The sequence below is a fragment of the Rattus norvegicus genome, chromosome 10, assembly GCF_021556685.1.
Source record: "Rattus norvegicus strain SHRSP/BbbUtx chromosome 10, alternate assembly SHRSP_T2T, whole genome shotgun sequence".
In the NCBI taxonomy this organism is placed as follows: domain Eukaryota; kingdom Metazoa; phylum Chordata; class Mammalia; order Rodentia; family Muridae; genus Rattus; species Rattus norvegicus.
The window spans coordinates 96,534,672-96,555,491 of record NC_141543.1 but is presented as its reverse complement, the minus strand read 5'-3'; the positions used below and the strand labels follow the sequence as shown (position 1 = coordinate 96,555,491).

Here is a 20,820-nt window from a genome sequence, read left to right as displayed (position 1 = left end):
CCAGCATAGATTTAAGCTTACGTAGAGAGCATAGGGAAGCAGTCCTGATGCAGGGATGGTCCTGCTGTGAATGACCCATCTCTGGCTGGCCCCAGCTTCAGGTGGCTTTTCCTCCTCAGCATGAGATTTCCCCAGGAAGCTCTAGCTTCTTGGGGCACATTGTTAAATAGTTCCACAATCAATTGTCAGGACAGCTGTCTTTTTAATGCATCTTTGCACCTGCCCTGTAGGCTGGTTACGCCAGCACTAGGAGGTCTCACAGCTCATCTTTCCAAGGACCCTGCCATCACCACGACAGGGAGTCACACAGTCCATGACGATGCTCTCAAATACAGACCTGAATCAGTGACCTAGGAGTAACAGATGTTTAAGCTTCTACCTCCAATCGTGTAGTTGGGATGGGGCCCGAGAATGTACCTATCTAAGAAACTCCTAATGCTGTGCTGCTCCCAGACTCCGCCAGAAGCTGCCTTCTAGGTACAATGAGAACCACCAACTGACTCGGAATGGCCAAATCATCTCCTGCCAACATGGCAAGAAGGTTCTGAACTTCAAACCATGAACCCAGGGATTCCGAAATCCTCTTACAGAGTCTTGCCATCTTTCTTTAATCTTCCTCATCGCACTCTGGTGTGTCAGGCCCTTTACCTACATTCCCAGTGCAAGATGCCCCTGGAGATTGTAAAGGTGGGATTTGAACTCAGGCCTAACTTTAAAGCCTAATCGACTCTGCCTAAAACACTGAAAGAAGGGGAGGAAGATTAGAAGCACTCAGGATAGCAGCAGTCTCAGAAAGAAAAAGTAAAAGGTGGCCAAGTTGGCTATACATGCTACATTCTTAGAACGACGTCCCAGTGCTCATTTCTAGCTCTAGGCCTCTACAAAATAACTGTTTAAAGAGAACTATTTTCTAAATTAAGAACACAAAGCTCTTAACTGTTAATTTCGGCGAAAAGAAAACCTGTCCTTCCCAAACTACAGTGAAGGAAACGGGCTCTGAAAGAGAGATAGCCAGTGTGCCCAGGTGCGCATAGCAGTGAGGTGTGAGCAGCTTCACAGCATAAGTCCTCCCCCTTGGGTCCCCATAACTAGACCTTTGTTTGCTATGCTGTTTCATGGGGACACTAACAGCTACCAAGATCCATTTCCAATATCCCCCTGATAAAGAGAGGGTCCTTGTGAGGCTGGAGAATGAACCTGAACCAAACCAAGAGGCTGGGAATGAATTTCTTTAAACTACATTTATTTATTTATGTGTGGGTAATGGTAGTAGCAAGGCAGGTATGTGGAGGTCAGAGGACAATTTGTATGCGTTAGTTTTCTGGGATCACGGGGATTAAATTTAGGTAATCAGGCTTGTCAGCAAGTTCCTTTACTTACTAAGCCATCTCATCACCCTAACTTCTTATAATTTATCTTACATGTATGTTCTGCCCTACATCCAATGCTGGAAAAGGCCAAAACAGTCTGGGTAAGTTTAATTATAAATTAGTATCTTTTTTTGGTCACTGTATTACAGAGTTCAACCATGGGCCATGTGTCCTAGGACAGTCATGAATTCAGTCTAGCGTATTTGTAGATGACAGTCATATCTCAATGTTAAAGAATGCTGGAGGCACTGGATAGAGTAAGTCAACATTGTGGCAGTTAGGGACTAGAGCTTGGAGAAAGTGAAGCTCAGATATTTGACGCCAGAGACACTCACTCCGTGATTTTATTGGCTCCTTCAAAGAGGAAAAGAGGTCAGTGTATGTTCTCTGGGGCTTCTCCAGCAGTGGAAAGATTGCCATGCCCAGATTCAAGCCAGGCCACGCAGGATTCAGACTGAATCACACAAGAAGGGAGGGTGCCCTTCCTTAGGATAAAGGGAGAAAAGGCAAACATGAAGTGAGCCTGCCACACACTCCTAAGAACATAGGAAATGGGGCTAAAAGTGAGGGAAGGAAGGCCTAAAGTCACGGCATCTTTTTCCAAACGGAGTCACTAGATGAGGATAGGGTACACACTTAGTTCCTTTGAGCTATTTTCACATGACTTTTACTTCGCCCTCTCTGTGCCTGTGGACACATCCTATCACCACGGAAATTGACCTGCGCTCTGCTTTACTACCTGCAGAGTGACTGGGGTGGGAGTGCAGGCTCAGGCTAGAGCTGCACTTACCTGGCATATGTAGGGTCTTGGCTCCAGCCCTAGCATTGAAGCAGGGGAGAGGTACACACAAAATACATATTTCACCAAAGCCTCAAGAGTTTTCTCTCCTCAGAACATCATGTGACAAGACTTACCTGCAAATTCCTTTGTTTTGGAATGCTCTGCCTTTCTTTAAGATCACTTGATACCAAAGTGGGGCCGGACTACTAAATGCACATGGGTCTTAGAAAAGGTGTCCTCAGTGGTACTTTTCTCATGCACAGAGTACTAGAGTCATGAACTGCTTAAGAGCTCTGCCCTTCCTGACTCCTGCCCCTGCTCTGATCTCTACATCTTTAAGTATTTCTGGCTGGCTCTCTAACCACATGTCAGTAACATTCCAAGCTGGCTACCACATGTTCAGGCCCTGGCCTCCAACTCTCTCCTGCAGTGATCTGTTGTTTCCAGGGCCTGTGCACAGCTCCCATTTCAGCTCCATCTTCAGTAGATCACACATCTCAGAAATAAGGCAAGTTGGGGGTGGGGTTGGGGAGGGGAAGAAAAGCCAAAATACTTATATACCTTGAGATTTAAAAAAAAAAAATCCACTAGATGAACCTAAGAGAGTTAGAAGAGGGTACATGCTCAGACACACACACACACACACGCACACACACACACACACACACACACACACACAAGCATATTCACCATAATTCAAATGCCTGAGAGAGGTTTTTCTCCTCAAAGATCTAACAGAGGGAAAAGCTCATGTGTTGATCAAGTTTAATAGCATGGTTAGCAAGAAGGCTGTGGGCAGGAGCTAGCTGCCCTGGGAGACTTCTGTCTACCTCTAGAAGCAGTTTCCATAGTTACTATACATAGTCAGAGAATCCAGGAGGACTGCATGGACAGATGAACCTTTATTTAAAAAAATAGCACTTCAAATAAATTAAAAGGGACAACCGTCAAGTGTTCAAATTGTGAAGAAATATCTGAAAACCTAGAGACTCCAAACTGCGGTCTTCTAACCTCATTCTTTGTCCGATGGCAAAACCCACGCATCTCAGAACCCCGTTTCTCCCTACTGAGGTGAGAGAAGCATTCACAAGCGGAGCCCAGATGGAGGAGAAAGCTGCATCTGACTGGAATGAACATTGCCACGTACTCGCTAATACGGGTTTCACTTTATGACCAAATGTATTCTTTAAAAATAAGAAGGGGCGAGGGAGCTGCACGTTTTAGAGACTGAGCTTACTCGGGGCTAGCACACTAACTCTAGTGCCTTTAATGGCAGTAGCAACTTTGTCCTCCGAAGTCAAACGCCATCCCCAGTCAAGCCTTGTGCTACCAGCTTTTTAGGAGATGTTACCTAAACTTTATTAAAAGAAAAGAGCAAGTTTAAATATAGACACTGGACTAGCCCAGTCTGTATTTTCAAGTCCACATTCTTCATCTGAAGCACTGCGTCAGGGAACCCCCTGAGTCTGCATGTTTTCAAGTTCACAGTACATGGAACCAGTTTTTTCTTTTTAATTTTTTTCCTCACTCAGAGCAGCCACCCATGGTGACCGTTGACGCTGGAACCTCGGGAGGGGCCTTTTCCTATGAGGCCTGGCCAGAGCTGCCCAAGGCTTCTCCTCAATGAGAATCGATGCTGTCATGCTCTATGGATGGGAAAAAAAGCAAGAAAATAAAAGCACCTGGTACAGGTTTCATGAGATCCATTCGGATTCACTATGTTCCAAACCCACTGCTGAATGCCATGTGTCCACTTCGTGTGCTGAACAGTTAGTGGCCTTGGGAGTTGGTCTCAATTCGAAGAACTGTTATTGGATGCCCCCGAGGTTGATGCAATGGCAGCTCCTGCAGGACTACTTGTGGAGACTGACTTTCGGATGTGAGGCAACAAGTAGGGGTCACAGGCCAGCTGCTGCACATCAATGCGGTCTTCCTTTCGATAGGCCAAACATCGCCTGATAAACGCCTGGAAAGGAAGTTTCAGAGAAAAGATGATCCTGGTTGGTACCGAGGTGGGAACCAGGGGCACCGAAACCACTGCTAGGATACAGCAAATGCTCCCTCAAGAAAACAGGTTTCTTGCCTTCCCCCAAATCCATCAGGCAGAGCAGAGGAGACAGGGCTGCCCAGCACTGGGTTTGCTGAGACACGACGGACCTTTCCTTCCCACCCATGTAGAAGGCAGTGCAGCCTCACTTAGGCCACTCTTACCATACAGACCTTTAGACCTTTTCCACTTCCCTGTGCTTCTGACCAGAGAGTTCAACATATTTGAATTTAATAATGCAATTTATTTAAATTAATCAACTTTTTTTTTCCTTTTCTTTTTTTTCAGAGCTGGGGACCGAACCCAGGGCCTTGCGCTTGCTAGGCACGCGCTCTACCGCTGAGCTAAATCCCCAGCCCCAACTTTTTTTTTTTCTTCAAACATGCTCTTATGTATCCTAGGCAGGTCTCAAACTCAAAATGTAGCCAAGGATGACCCGGAACAATGATCGTCCGGTCTCCATCTCTGGAATGCAGGGATTACACACATGCACCCAACCACTTTTGGTTAATACAGTGCTAGGGATGCAAGACCGGCTTTGTGCACACCAGGCAAGCACTCCACCAACTCAGTTATATCCTCAACCCCAGGGGCTCAGTTTTTAAGTGTAAAACATTACATTTATACAGAGTCTATTCTTCAGAGTAAGCCGATAATGGTGTGTGGCAGGCTTGTCAATAACATGTCCTATCATGATGAAGGCATGTTAACAAGGGAAGTTGTGGAGCAGGGAGAGACTATGCTCTTCATGTTCTATTTTGTTATGAACCTAAAATTAACAGAAAAAGTAAAACTTGGTGAACGATGGGACTAGAGACAGTGTGTGTCAGCAAGCAAATGGCCTAGAGTTCAGACTTCAGCATGAGTAAGTGAGACAAAATGGGTTTCTGGAAAACCTAAAACATGCAACAAGTGATTGACTTTTTATTTTTTCAAATGTTTAATTATCAAAATATAAAGATAGAAAGGCAATTCTAGCTTTTCAAAATTGAAGACACGGGTATTAACGTATTTGGAAGCTAAGAGACATAGTCACTGACAGGAACATGGAACTCCTGGCTTTGATGAGCCTTTCCTGGTGAGCACATGAAAGGCTCTCAGGCCACAGACTAAGTAGACATCTCTTCACATAGTGCCTGTGTAGGCTCTTCAAGCAGCAACTGGACCACAGTCCCCTGCTTCGCACAGTTCGCTTCACAGTGGCTCTGCACCTCTTCTACAGCCTGCCCTTCCCTGCAGAACGCCCTTCCCTCAAATCTACACCTGGCCCTTACACATTGCTCAAGATACTGATCAAATAGCATCTCAACATTGAGACCTACCCCAACCGTGCCATCAGAAATGGACAGGGGGCTGTTACCTTTGACCTTAGCACTCACTCCTGTATCACTTCTCCTATGTAGTCTTACATACAAACAAACCACCCTCCCTTACAGGCATCAAACTGGGTACCCTTCCTACTACACACTCTGCCAGGTATAACTCTTTCCAAGTGCACATAGACTTCCCTGTCACATGTCACAGAGCCTTTGTGAATGAAATCTGCTTGTGAATATTTCCTTTACTGAATGTGGGGATGGGGTGGGCAGACCATAAGCATTACTCTTCTACCTACTATCCTTAAGAATACTAATTTGTCCCTATCCTGCTGCTTAATAATGGCTCAATTTCATATTAATCCAGTTACGACCAATGAAAAGAAATGGCACAGGAAGCAGCTCTTTTCTGCTGTTAGTGAGTCAAACTTACCTTTGCTTCAGGTGTTACTACTGGCTTGGGCGGGAACTGTACTTCAGTAGCTTTAAGAATAGTATTCTCTTGTAGAATATCTTGCTGGGACTGGTTATGACCAAAAGGCTGTCATACAAAAACAGAATAAAGTAGGTTGGCTTCTGGTTACACAATTCAGTACCACAGAAGAGTCTCCACATTGGGGATGGCCTCCTTTAACTCTCACCTCTCACACTTAATGAGGAGGCCCAGAGCTTTAAGGCCACTCAAGGGAGAACAAAGAGGTAGAAGCAGTCTCTCCTGTCTCTAGCTTTGCTCACGGTAAGGAACAAATCAGGAAGAAACCAGTTGTCTCTTGAACTCTGACTCACATCTTTGGTGACTATACATATTTATGTGCCACTAGCCAACCTAATATGTACACAAAAAGGATGGAAAAATAAATAAGTCGTGGGTGGGGCTGCAGAGATGGCTCAGAGATGGAGAACACTGGCTGTTCTTGCAGAAGACCTGAGTTCAACTCTCAGAGCCCCATAGTGGGTCACATCTATCTGTAATTCCAGCTTCAGGGGATCCTGTGTACAATTCTGAGCTCAGTAGGTACCAGGCTCTCATGTAGTGGACATATGCACATGTAGGAAAAAAAACACTCAAAAACAAAATAAATCTAAAAAAGAGAAAAGCAGGTTACAAGAGAAAATGTTTTCCCACACCCAGTATGAGGGATAGGAATGGTGGCTCACAACTGTAATCTCAGCACAGCCCACAAAGGCTGCACAGTGAGCTCTAGGCCAGTTTGGACTATATAACAAAGATCCTACCTCAAGAAAAAAAAAAGTTTAAAAACAGGCTAAAAGGTCAGCGCTGCTTACAGATCTGAAATAATGCAACAAAACCTCTATCACTAGTATTAGTAACAATTCAACACTAAACAGTACACAAGTAACTAAGCTCTACTCCTGCATAGTTCTGTCTTGTAGAGGTGGGCTCAAGACCAAGAGGCCAAAGAGGAAGGCATTACCCACATTAAAACTGCACTGGGAATCTAATAAAAATATTAAGAGTTCACAGGGCCTACAAAATCCCCATCTGCTTTATGCCCAAGTTCAGCCTAACTAAACACTAGAGCACACACATACTGAAGGCAGAAGGAATATGAATACACAACAGGCCGTAGCATGTGTGTGCTATACACATGTGGGAGTACAGATGTGCTCACAAGGAGAAGCACCATCATTTTTTGTCTTAATGATGTAACACCTTTACTAGAAACAGACAGGAAATACTGTTTGTGTGGGTGTGGGAATGGAACCCAGGGCTCTGTAGATGTTAGCTACGTACTGTACCACTGAACTACAACCTTAGCCCTTGGTTTTCTGTGATTTATTTATTTGTTTGTTTGTTTTCTTATGACGGATTTTCTCTTTATAGCCCTGGCTGTCCTGGAACTCCCTTTGTAAACCAGACTGGCCTTCAAGTCAAGAGCTCTGCCTGCCTCTGCCTCCCAAGAGCTGGGCCTAAAGGTTTCCCACGAGCTACCACACCTGGCTGAGGAACGCTTTCTGACACCACCTTCTCAGCACACAAGAGGAGGAGAGAGGTGGCTGGATGGCTCGGTAGCTAAAAGTATTTGCCTCTTTTGTAGTGAACCCCAGTTCAGTTCCCAACATCCAAGTCAGTCATCTCCCAACCTCTGTAACTCTAGCACTCAGGTGTCTGTGCTGGTTCGTTCTGTCAACCTAACACAAGCCAGAGTCATCGGGAGACATTAGTTGAATGTATCCATCAGAATGCCATAGGCAAGTCAATGGGGCATTTTCCGGATTCAAGATTCATGTGCACAGGCCAAGCCCACTGTGAGCAGTGTCACTCTGGGTAGGTGGTCCTGGCTGATATCAGCAAGCAAGCTGAGCAAGTCACAAAGAACAAACCAGTAAGCAGCATTCCTCCATGGGTTTCTGCCTTGACTTCTCTCAATGGTAGACTATGATCCAGATATGCCAAGCGATACCTCTCAAAATAGGCTTTTCTTTGTTATGGTGCTTATCACAGCATGAGAAAGCAAACAAGGACAGTATCTGCTACCCTCTTTCAGTTTCCATGGGCACACACACTCACGTACTCAGAGATACACACACATACATAAATAATAAATCTTTGCCAGATATGGTGATTCACTCCTTTAATCCCAGTGCTCTTGAGGCAGAGAGAGGTAGGACAATCTCTGGAAGTTTGAGGCCAGCCTGATCTAAACATAGACAACTCCAAACCTGCCAGGGCTACATAGGGAGAACCAGTCTCGACAAAACAAAAGCAACAAACAAAACAGTATGAGGGGCCTGGGGAGGTGGCTCGGTGGATAAAGTGCTTACTTACTATACAAAAACAAGGACCTGATTTTGACTCCCAGCCTCCAGATAAAAAGGCTGGATGTAGCAGTATGGGCCTGTAGTCCCAGCAGGGGGGAGATGTGGGGACCTGCTGGCTAGCTAGTCTAGCCCAGTCAAGTTCAGTGAAAGACCTTACTCAAAAATAAGATGGAGAATTAATGTCAAACCTGAGGTCAACTTTTAAGCTTCACAAGCACACACAAAGCACAGTATTTTCTTTTCTTTTTTTTTATTAACAACAGCTTTTATCTAATGAAGTGGTTACAAATAAAATCTAGGGAATGTTTCAGATCCTATTGGAAAGCTTGGGAAAGTTTTTTGGGCAGATTGTTCAAGTTACTAAATGATTTCAAGACAGATGTGCTATGGTACCAGTTTCAAGAGGTTATGGTAAGGGGAACCTTGAGTCTGAGGTCAGTCTGCGCTATATAGTACAGGCCAAACACAGCTATAAAACAAGATCTTAAAAAAAAAAAAAAAAAAAAACACCCTATTTTACATGAATTCACATCAGAATGAAAACATGTCTTATATTTGAGAATTGCAACATGCATGTCCCTGATGGCGTGGGAGTGCAGTAGGTGCTCTTCAGGCAGGAATTTGTAGGAATACACAAAGCATGTACTGAGAAGTCTGTATGTTCTTTAAACCACTCCTTCTAGGATTCCAATGACTAACTGCAAAGGAGAACCCACACTGAGGAGGGTGTGGGCCAGGCTGCTGCACCGCCTTCTTCCTCACCTTCCTCCCATACAGACACTGGTAGAAGATCACACCCACTGACCAGACATCGACTTTATTTGAGATCTTTGGTGGCTCTTTCCCAACCACAAAACACTCTGGTGGCAAATACCTAGGAGAAAACAGAAAATTAAATATATAAATCTAAGTTATATACAAAAAGGCAAATAAAAGGCCTTATCAAAAAGGTAACACTGAGTACTTGAGGGGCAGGGGCAGGGGCAGGGGCAGAGGAAGGTACAACTCTGTGAATAGTGACAACCAGAACAGCCAAGGCTAAGGAGAAAGACCTTGTCTCTCAATAAACAAATAACATTTTATATGAAACGTACACGCACACACACACTCTTATACCCAACACTCAAGATTCAACTATCAGGTTAGAAATATATACAAGTAAATGAAAGACACACATTAGGACTTACAGAGGCAGTAATGTCTCTATGTGGCATTAAAATGTTATTTCTCTATATGTGGAGAGGTAAATATTCTCTCTAGTTTCACTCTGACCACCCCATCCCACCCCTGCCCCAGCCTCCTTTCCCAGGGTTGTGTCTACTCCAAGTGTCTGTCATTCACAAGTTTTGTTGTTGATAGTATTTTGTAGTGATGGTGACAGCTGGGATCACACCTCGGGTCTCATGCGTGGGAGTGTTCTAGCAGAGCTATACATTCAGCCACAATATTTTTTTTTAAACATGAGGTGACAAAAAAGAAACAAAATCCCTTTATGATAGCTTCAAACACAGCTAAAAAGAACAGAGGTTTGACTTCTCTAAAATCGATGTTTATAGAGTGCTAAAGATTGACTCAGAGCTTCCACTGAGCTACCTTTCTAGTCCCTGAATTAATAAATGTTTTAAAGTTCAAATGAATTCAAGACCTAGAGATCTTTGAGAGCAGAGTCTATGCTCCTATTTAAGGCAGTATCTTCTGGAAGTTTTTACCACAACAATTCCAATATAAAATCCAGAGTGACACTAAAGTCTGAGTTATCAGAAGATGCATTTTCCTACTCTGAGTGAGACAGCTGAAAGACTAACAGTGCAGTAAAACCCACACAAAGACCATTATCTAAACCCCTTCTCTCCCAACCACTGGCCTCTAAAAAAATCTACGGGGTAGAGGCCTATAACAAATTGGTCAGTATGTAAGGTACCTGTGAGCATCTAGGAGATCAAAGAAATATGCTTGGTACCCCAGCCACAGCTCTGCTGAAGGCCAATTTCTGAAGACATTAGAAGAATTTCTGTAGATCCAGACCAGCAAAGTCCAGCCTAAGGAAAACCTTTTAATTGGGATCCTGCTGTGTTCCTGATATAAAAATCTAAACTTGGGGGTTGGGGATTTAGCTCAGTGGTAGAGCGCTTGCCTAGGAAGTGCAAGGCCCTGGGTTCGGTCCCCAGCTCCGAAAAAAAAAGAACCAAAAAAAAAAAAAAAAAATCTAAACTTAAAGTCTCTTCGCTCATCCACATTCTCTGTCAAACGTGTTTACTCTCATGTGTTTACTGTCATATTTCTTGTCTTTTTCCTAACAGACGTATGGATGATGAGTACTGCGGCCTACGATAGACCATCTCACAAACGTATGCATCCTGAGACACACGCTGAAGGTGCAGCTCAGCTGTGATGGGTCTGTGGGGTGGATTTCCAGTGCCACACAAAACAAAACCCTCCATCCTAAACACTGAAAAACTTACTAGGACTAAAAGAGGAAGCAAAAAATATTTTTAAAAAGATGTAAACAAAAGAAAAAATGGTAAGAACAGCTCTTCCAAGCGGCACTCGGATCCTCAGATCCTTGATTTTATAGCTGCTGGGTGTTTACCACACATCACCTTAAATATGGCTTTGGGTGCATAACAAATAGAACTTTGATTCTAAAAATGACCGCTGAAATCTATTTTTATTCTGCAAAAATATACTGTTTTTTTTTTCCTAAAGAGGTGACAGGGAAAAACAGGGGTAGTGAACTCATCTAAGAGGCAGAGTGGTTAATTTATTAAGATTTTTAGAATGTAAAAGACAGTTCAACTAAACAGTACATGTTTGGTAAATCAACTTCCAAGATTTGGTTTCTCTATCTGTAAATGAAGAAGTAAACTAATTTTTCTGTACTGACTAGTATTGAAAAAAACTAAATTTTTTTATAATGCTGAAAACAGCAATTATTGTGCTTTCCTACCAAGAGCTTTTAGAAGGATTGTAAAGAAACTAGGCCCATACTTATCCCCATACATACCCTCACACATACTTATCCCCACACACACCCTCACACAGAGGGAGTGACGCTCAGAACGATGCCCACGTACACCCTGTACTCCATCATCTCTTGCTCCTTGCCTGTTTTAAGAGAGGGTCTCACTTTGTAGACATGCTGCTCTTGACCTCACCATCAAACACTTGCTTCAATTCTCCTGCCTCAGTCTTCTGAGGGCTGTTATTAAAAGCACGACCCACCTTGCCCTACTCACGTATCTTGCATATGTGCAAGAGTGTATGGTGAATGCACAAACTTGTGCAGGTGTGCACACTTGTGCATGGAGAACAGACTGTCAGGTGTCCTGCTCCATCGTGGTCTATGTAGCCGTGTCTGATCTGGAATTGGCTGTGTTGACTAGACTGGCCTGGAGATCACTGTTTCTGCCTTGAGGGGCAGGATTAAAGGCCTGTGCCACCATGGTAGCTACCACCTATTCCTCTGAAACAGGCTCTCTCAGTGAGCCTGGAGCCATGTCCTAGTAATTCTCCTGTCTCTGCCCCACAGTGTTGGAGACTACAGACATGTGGATGGGTTTTGCTGGGTTTTTTTTGAGTGCTAAAATCCTAACTCAGGTCAGTCCTCAGGCTTACACTGAAAGCAATCTGACCACTGCCATCTCTCTAGTCTCCAAGCTCATTTATCTTCATCAACTGTACAATTCTGGAATGAATAGCTAAAACCCACAGTTATTTAAAATATTATAAGCCTGCCCACCCCCAGCCTGTTTTTATCTCCTTGGGTCATCATTATAAAAAGATAATATATTGAGGTCAATGATTATGACAAAGTTCTAAAAATTTAACAACCTCAGAAACCTTCTTTTGTTTACTTAGGACTCATTTATTTATTCATTAACTTGTTTGTTTATTGGCAGGTCTTTCTATATAACACTGGTTATCCTGAAACTCACTATGTAGACAAGGCTGGATTCAAATTCATTTAAACCCATCTATCTCTGCCTCCTGAGTGCTGGGATCAGATGTGCACACCACCACAGCTAGTTCAGAAATCCTCTATCTTACTTTTCACTATGAAAAAATACTCAGATATGCTTAAAACAGAAAACTCAGACAGCCAAGTAACCATCAACCAGCTTCCACCTTTGCTCATAGACATAACTTTTACATTATCTAAGAAGAGACTTTGGGGCAAAGTATTATATGATTTTTTTTTAATTTTTTAATAAACTGCCAAAAACAGCACCAGGTAGCAATGAGACAGGGTCTCAGGGTCTCCCCGTGTACCTGGTAACCTGGAATTGGCCTTACACTCAGAGATCTACTGGCATCTGCCTCCCAGTACTGGGATTAGTGTGTACTACTAGATATGGTATGTTAAACATATGAGAGAGGGGGTGGAGAGGTGGAGAGCTAACAAATACAAAGCTTACATCCAAGTTCCTGTGAACTCATATAGTATATAGTAGAGGTATAAACCTCTTTCCCAGAAGTACCAATTCTGTGTGTTTTTGTACCCCTTAGTGACAGGCACACTAACCCACAATATCCCTCACAGCAAGTAAATACTATAAATGTAACTTCTATTTAAAACCTAGACTTCCAAAGTTTTTTTTTTAAACGAGACATTTTTTAAAAGATGTTTTATTTATTTTATGTATATGAGTGGTTTATCTACATCTGCCTGTCAGAAGAGGGCATCAGATCTCATTACAGATGGTTGTGAGCCACCATGTGGTTGCTGGGTTTTGAACTCAGGACCTCTGGAAGAGCAGTCAGTGCTCTTAACCGCTGAGCCATCTCTCCAGCCCGACTTCCAAAGTTTTAACTTAGAAACTGACTCTTGACTACAGATATCATTTCACAAGCATAAGAGAAACAGAAAAGCAGTCACTGTCCACCTAACAATCAGCAGGACCAGTTGGGAGACCAGGACTCATTCCACATGTTCTGAATGGCATGCCCCTTTGTACGCTTCCACTAGAGCCCCTCATTACTAGGAAGATTCCAAGCCTGGGGCCTTCTCAGGCTGGGATGCTGCAGCATGCTACCTACCACTTCTGTGCTAGGAGGCTTCTCAGGGTTAAGAATCATTTAAGGCAGAATGTGGCTTTGTGTAATCACTCAGAAGGGAATAAAATCATAAAATCACTCACAAAAATACATGTCCCAGGCACAGGTATGCTTTGTGGTCTTAATAGTGAAGAGCCAATAGCAGGCAGGAGTGCTCACAGACCTGTGCGGCAGAGCTAGGTGGGGTCAGGTGACTGGGAGAAGGGCGGCAGGGGTTCAGTAGGAAGGAGCCGCAAACCCTTTAGGACATGCTAACAGACACAAATATAATTCTGCTCAACCATGCACACTCTGTCATGTAGAGATTTCATGGGATAGTATAGATTTTTTTGTTTTGTTTTAGTCTTATCCTGACTTTTACAACTCCTAATTCTTGACTTGACAAATCATTACCCTAGAAACAAATCCTCATGCTATTCGCACAAGGAGAGGATTCTACTTGAACTGTGAAGAATCCAGGGCCATTTTTTAGGCAACTAAGCAAGTCTGTTCTCTGCTACCTTGTACAGTCAGCACAGTGTAACAAACACTTATCTCCGGGCCACACAAGCACTCTCTCATGGGTTTTCCAGAACAGAAAGGAAACAGAAGAGAAATTGATATAGAAAGTCAAACCACACAGGATTAATTGCTAATCACTAAGGAGTCAGTAGAGCAGAGCCACACACATCCCCAGCAGCTGACTGGGCAGACCTAGATACCTACCAATAAGTACCAGCACCTTGTGACGTTAGCTCCATGCCGTCCACTGAATTGTAGCTATCGTCATCCATGATCTTGGAAAGACCAAAATCTGTAATTTTTATCTCTCCACACGCTGTACCATTTACTAAAAGGATATTACCTAAGAAGATAAAAACTTTCATGAATAAACAGAGTTTTCTTTATTAAGAGAAAAGATACTCAAAAAGGGATCAGTGAACTCTAAATCTTAGGAATAACAGTCTAATTCTAATGTTGGGAGAATCTTCAGTGACCACTGGAAATTTCTATTTTCTTAGAATCTCCTGTTTAATGTGCCAAAACCTATGCTGGGCACTGGAAATAAAAATGACTTGCCAAAGTAAAATATCACTTGTACAGGTGATTAAAAACAGAAAGAAAATGAAAAAAAAAATGGTGGGAAAATTTCACATGAACTTTCAGTGTGCTCTCTATGCTAGCCAGCCTAGAACAGCAATTTCAGGAAGGTGGGGGTGGGGGAGATCTAAAGAAAGCATTCTGGGAATCAAAAGTGGTGCCACAGCGCCACCTACAACAGGAAAGTGTAGTGACTTTAGAAACAGACCAGTGAGTGGTCACAGCCAACAGAAGAGGAAGGCCAAGCTACAGCTCCACAGAAAAGAAGATGACAAGCACACACATTTAAACAAACTAAAAGCCACCTAACAAAAACAAAAGGTAAGGAGGAAAAAGCTTCTTGCCTTTTCCTGATGCCTACCAAGCTAAATGATAATTATATAAAACTGCTCAGGTCTTGAGGAAATGAGGCATATGTGTACTTATCAGGGAGACCTGAGATAAACTACTGCATATGCGAATAATGGGACAAAGCCAAAATGGAACTTGCCAAAACAGTTGTCCCTAAATGACATCATTCATGTTCCTTGTTCAACACACAAAGGTACTGTTTCTCCAGAGAATTTCATCTAACTCATTCACCCACCCACCTATCCACCCACCCCCAGCACCAGGCACAGCCCAGGACTCCTTTCTTCTCACTCCTGCCCAGGCATCCACAGTGATGTACTGTTGGGTCTTCATAGCTCCTGTCAAATTCTTAACAAACTTAAAGGTCACTTAAAAGACACAAAGTCAGCCATACCTGGTTTGAGGTCATAGTGTATGATGGGAGGTTTTATTTCATTTAAGTACTTTAAAGCATTCACAATCTGCATAATAATGGATCGGGCTTCTTTCTCCGACATTAATTTGTGCTGCTTTAGGTAGAAGTCCAGATCATTTCCTTCACAGTATTCTAATACTGTACAAAACCTGAAGACACATAAACCAGCATTTAACAGTGGAGTAGAAAGCAGATTAAAACTATCTAAACCACTCTCAGTGAAAACTCAGGTATTACAGCTTCTATTCCTTTCTTCTTTGTTCCCAAAACACTCTTCTATTCTGCATCAGCCGCCAAAGCTTATAGGAGGTGAGGTAACTGCTCTCTTGGAGATGAGCTTCTGCAATCTCCATACTGGCATCAACTGTGCCAAAGTTCACTATGGCATAGTTCTTCTAAGAACACTGACAAGAACTATAATGTGTGAGCTAGCCATCCTCTTATAGCAGGGTCTCCTTTGAATACCCTTAGCACATGTCCATTATTATACAGTGATCAATCACACGATTATCCTTGCATGTGTCTATTAAAACCGAATGCATACACTAAGGAAGAGTCTAGGTTCTGCCCATGTCTCAAGAACTGGTTGTATACTATGTCTGGCAAAAGGTTACACAAATGTGTTCCATATGGTATGAATTCTTTTACTCATATTTATGTCAATATATCATTCATTCCCCATTTAAAACTGCACACCATTGTTGGTACTACAAGTAACGCATCTATCCCCCCGACTATTCAAATTGATGTTTCCTTGTATTTTTTGAATATTCCTGAGAGATAAAAATACTTTAAAAAATATTTTTAGGTTATGGTTTCTCAGTCAGGACTTAACCAGGGAATAAAAACCACTTGAATATTGAAGACAGAGGCTTTGATTCGTATGCTGAAGATCTAAAAGGACAAACTGTCCAGTAAGACACCCTAGTGACCAGTTACAGCAGGAAGCTGTTAGCAGCTTAAAACCAGAGGGTCAGAGGATGAAGGTGGTGCTATGAGAAATCAGGTCACAAGGGAAACCAGAGCTGTGTGCATACCCACTAGGTCAACCCAGCTGAACACCCACTGACAAGGCTTACCAGAGATGCCTCCCAATGCAGTGGAATGAGGGGTAGCGGTGAGCAGCTATAAGCTGAACTTCAAGCCACCCTGCAACTGACTACAAAAACACACTTGCAGAATCTCAGGACTGAACAATAAACTATACTTTTTATGACACCTAAAAGGCATGCCAATGCTCTGGGAGCCTGTTCAAAATGCTCATTCTTATCTGAGATGCTGAAATGAGTCAGACCCTCTTCTTGGATACATGTCTACACATGGGCTGCTTGTCTGAGAGAGCTTCCAGGTGGATAGACCAAACTCCTGGACATCCTTTGGAGACTGAGGTACCATCTACAGGCCAGGCCTAAGGGATCTTATGCTCTTCTGACTCAGGCCTATCTGCAACTAAAAGTTTCCAAACACTGAAATATCCCTAAGCCCCGAATAAACCCAAATGCGCTGCAGTTTACTGAGTTTTGGTATCAAGAGGACCAAAATCTCACACAAATAATTTTGTTTTTCTGATACTCCAAAAGGCTGAACCCTAAGACCCCCTCCCAATTCTAAAATCCTATTGCCCAGGAACCTGTATTCCAACCTGCAGCACTGGGCTCTCTTTACTTTTGTCACGTAAACCTTCCTGCTTTAGGACACTGTGGTACTTAAGGCTGGCTGGGCTCCTCAGTCTCCAGAGTGGGGCTGAGGCTCTCTTCAACAGTCTATACTCACGATCACTAGGCCTGCTAGTGCCATGACAGCACCAGCCTGAACCAGTTCCTAGGTAAGGACTGACTGCTACACTTTCAGGAACACTGTGAGCTGGGCTAGACAACTCTATGTAAGACTAAGAAGAATTGATAAATCTGGCTGTAAGAAGGGATAAACAAATAAGGACAACAGACACACACATGGATGGATAAGCATCATGTTAACTGAAATAAATCAGTTACAAAGGACCACATACTACATGATTCCACATGTGAGACTGTTCCCAACACCATTTCTAAGGTTACAGATAGCAGTGTCTGCTTAAACAGAGGGAGAGTAAAATGGAGAAGTGACAGTAAAAAGGTTCAGGTTTCTTCTGAGAGTGAAAACGTCAAAATGATTTTGGATAATGTCCATATAGATCTGTGACACACATGAAAACCCACTCAATTGTGATGGATGAATCTTATGGTATATAAATTAGAATAAAGTTCGCTAATTTTTTAAGTTGGTATCTTAACATTGGACATAATGGAAATATTTATGCCACAAATACTGACAATCACCTTAACTTTCTGTCAAGACAGTTTTTACCAGCATACAAGTGTCCTTATCCTTTAGTCAAGAGATGTCTGGCTGATCCAAATCTGAATTGTTATAAATATTTGCCTGTAAATTATCAGATCTAAGCTCCAGTCCACAAGGATTCATTATGTCAAGAAGATAAAGTAAGGGGAAGGGGTGGGACTTACGAGTCAGTGTCCAGTGAAAAGTAATCATACAGCTTCACTATTCTGGGGTGATCCAGTTCTTTGTGAATCCGGTATTCCCTACACGCATGCCTGTAAACACAATGGAAGCGTAAAAAGCAAGCATTGGCCTGCTGGTCAGAACTTACCCTCACTTCTCTAGCACTTCCCACTCCCACAGGTCCACTCTTTGCTCCATTTAGAGGCATCTGGTCAACCCACCTAATCACTCTCATCAGTCTACTTCCACTCATCTTTTCTATCTATTGCCACTGAGAAAGTAGTAGGTGCTCAAATATTTTTTTTTAAAAAGTATTTTCTTTTACATTTACTTATTTTATGTATGTGAGTACACTGTTACTCTCTTCAGACACACCAGAAGAGCGTATGGGATTCCATTACAGATGGTTGTGAGCCACCATGTGGTTCCCATGTGCTGGGAATGAACTCAGGGCCTCTGAAAGAGTAAGTAGTCCATGTGCTTATTAATCTCTGAGCCTCACTCCAGCCCTCAAATATTTCTTAAATGAACGGATGCCAACTCTTCTGTGACAACCACACCTCTTTTATGCTAATCCCCAACACTAAAAATTAGTCTTCTCTCCTATAGTGATGCTTCCAAGGACTGGGGAGATGGTATAATGACTAAGTGCTTGCTTGCTATGCAAGCATGGGGATCAGAACATGGACCCCAGCACCTCTGAAAATTCTGAGTGGGCATGGTAGTCCATCTGTATAGCAGCTTGGGAAGATGGTCACAAGTTCTGGGACCGACTGAGACCCTGTCCCTAAGGTGGACGAGTGGTGAAGGATTACTGACATTGGCTTCTACCTCCAAAGTGCTGCAATTACAACCATCAATCACCACAAAAGGCTTCACCTGAAACTAAACAACACGATAAACAAAACAAAACGATTTTTTTTTTAGACCACTAGATATTCTGCAGGTAAGAGTCTTGCTACCAAACCTGGTGACCTGAATTAAATTCCTGAGACTCACACAGTGGAAGGAGAGAACTGACTCCCACAATTTGTCTTTTGACCTACAGAGTGCTGTCTCTCACACACACACACACACACACACACACACACACACACACACACACACACACACACACACACACACAGTCCTAACAAGTAAACCTGGTGACCTGAATTAAATTCCTGAGACTCACACAGTGGAAGGAGAGAACTGACTCCCACAATTTGTCTTTTGACCTACAGAGTGCTGTCACACACACACACACACACACACAGTCCTAACAAGTAAAATAAATCTAATTAAAGAAGCTTTAAAACGTACGTACCTTTCTAGTTTAAAAAGTGTATTATATATGTGAGATATGTATCAGCTACACAAAGAATTTTCAAAGAGCGAGCAAGGGCTTGAGGAGATGGCTTAGTCAGCAAACTACTTGTCTTACAAGTAACAAGGACCTGAGCTCAAGACAGCTGGGTGCGGTGGCCAATGGTTAAGATCCCAGTGTTGGGGAAGCAGAGAAAGATGGGTCTCTGGGGCTCACTGATGAAGTCAAATAAGAGACCCTGTCTCAGAAAACCATGGTGAAGGCTCCTAGGGAACATATAACGCTGTCCTCTAGTCTTTACATGTAGGTTCTTACACTTGCACACACAGTATGAGGCACACATGCATGCACGGAGTGACGCACACACAGACACATTTACATCATATATTTATCAAAAGGTATTAAAAGTGGTTCTTATCTATAGACAGTAACTAGAAACTGCTTTAAACAACTTAACACCATTTGAGATGTTTCGTTTAAGGCAGAAGTCAGAAAAGAGAAATTTTCTATTAAATAAATGAAAAAATGTGGTTTCTGAAGCTGGTATGTTCCAACATATCAAAAAGTACACATAAAGCATATAACTTAAATGCTTCATTTTATCATCACTGTCTCTCTATATAGAAATGGCAGGTCCACATTAAGGCCGCGAAGTAGCAGACACACACTGAGTGAGGAATGGAGACCTGGCTCCCGAGACTCCAGCTTCCTCATCACTGAGTGAGAAATCTACAGATGCATTTCTGTGGGTACGAAGCACACACAGCCTTGGCTCAAAACCTCATTTCACCAAAACAGCTTGACTCAGAATTCAGTGCAATATTACCTCTGACAAAATAAAATTACAGCAACAATGTGCAACTCTGGTCTAAAGAGATCACTGTTCAAGTTACTTCTGGTTAAGCAAACTTCGAGACTATAATTACATGCTCCTTTGAGTAACTTTTGCATATTTCAAAGTACAGATTATTTTCATCATAAATGCACAGAAAACAAAGGAAACAATGGCAGAGAAAGTTAAGAATGAAACTCATTCAAAGTTTTCATTATCTAAGCCAGGTATGGTAGCATACCCAGGAACAGCAGCATTTACGACACTGAGGCAGGGGGAATGGCATGAGTTCAAAGTCAGCTGGGCTACAGAATGAGATCCAAAGTCCGACAATTTACACTGATGTCCTCACCAACTACAGGAATCCCTAATAGCAAGTCCGACACAGCCCCTGTCAGGCTCTCAGGCTATTGTTGTCCTTGTCCAGCAAGGCATGACTGAGTAAGGCATGACTGACCTGTATCCCTCACAATCAACATTCCAGTTAGCATCCAAAAGAATAAAGGACTATAAAAAAGAAAGCAGATAAATTTATACAACAAAATGCATTCTTTTTTCTTTTTATGAAATGATGTAAACAGATTTCTGAAATGCTTGCTTTTATATTAGAATATTTAAAGGCTATTACATAAGAACATATGAATTCAGATATAAATTATTCTTCAATTTTCTGTATTTGAGTGATCTATCTGCATGCACACCTGCATGCCAGAAGAGGGCATCACCACCGTGAGCCTGTGGGTGCTAGAAACTGAACTCAGGACCTCTTGAAAAGAGCAGACAACCGAACCCAGGGCCTTCCAAATGTCTTCTTAATTGTCTGTTAACCAGTAAAGAATATAGAAATTTCTGTTATCTAAACCAAGGTGCGTACGTTATAAAAATTTATAACCAATTGCTCGAATTAACTACATGCAGCTGACCCACTCCTTTGGCCCCCCTTATCACTCTGAGCTCCACACCTAATGTCTAGGAGAATGA

The 20,820-nt window shown here is 42.6% G+C and overlaps 1 protein-coding gene across 23 annotated transcripts in view; it reads right to left on the bottom strand.

The window, feature by feature from the left end:
* Positions 1-3,034: 3,034 nt before the first annotated feature.
* The window catches only part of Tlk2 (tousled-like kinase 2), a 94,253-nt gene continuing 76,467 nt past the window's right edge, over positions 3,035-20,820 (bottom strand). For all 23 annotated transcript variants that reach the window (XM_087572382.1, XM_087572386.1, XM_087572383.1 and 20 more), the window contains 6 exons: positions 17,704-17,793; positions 15,179-15,348; positions 14,059-14,197; positions 9,061-9,172; positions 5,948-6,055; positions 3,035-4,117 (listed from right to left, as the gene is read on the bottom strand). In XM_087572382.1, the coding sequence (XP_087428508.1) occupies positions 3,944-4,117; positions 5,948-6,055; positions 9,061-9,172; positions 14,059-14,197; positions 15,179-15,348; positions 17,704-17,793 (793 nt within the window). In that variant the 3' untranslated portion in view covers positions 3,035-3,943. The remainder of the gene's footprint in view (positions 4,118-5,947; positions 6,056-9,060; positions 9,173-14,058; positions 14,198-15,178; positions 15,349-17,703; positions 17,794-20,820) is intronic.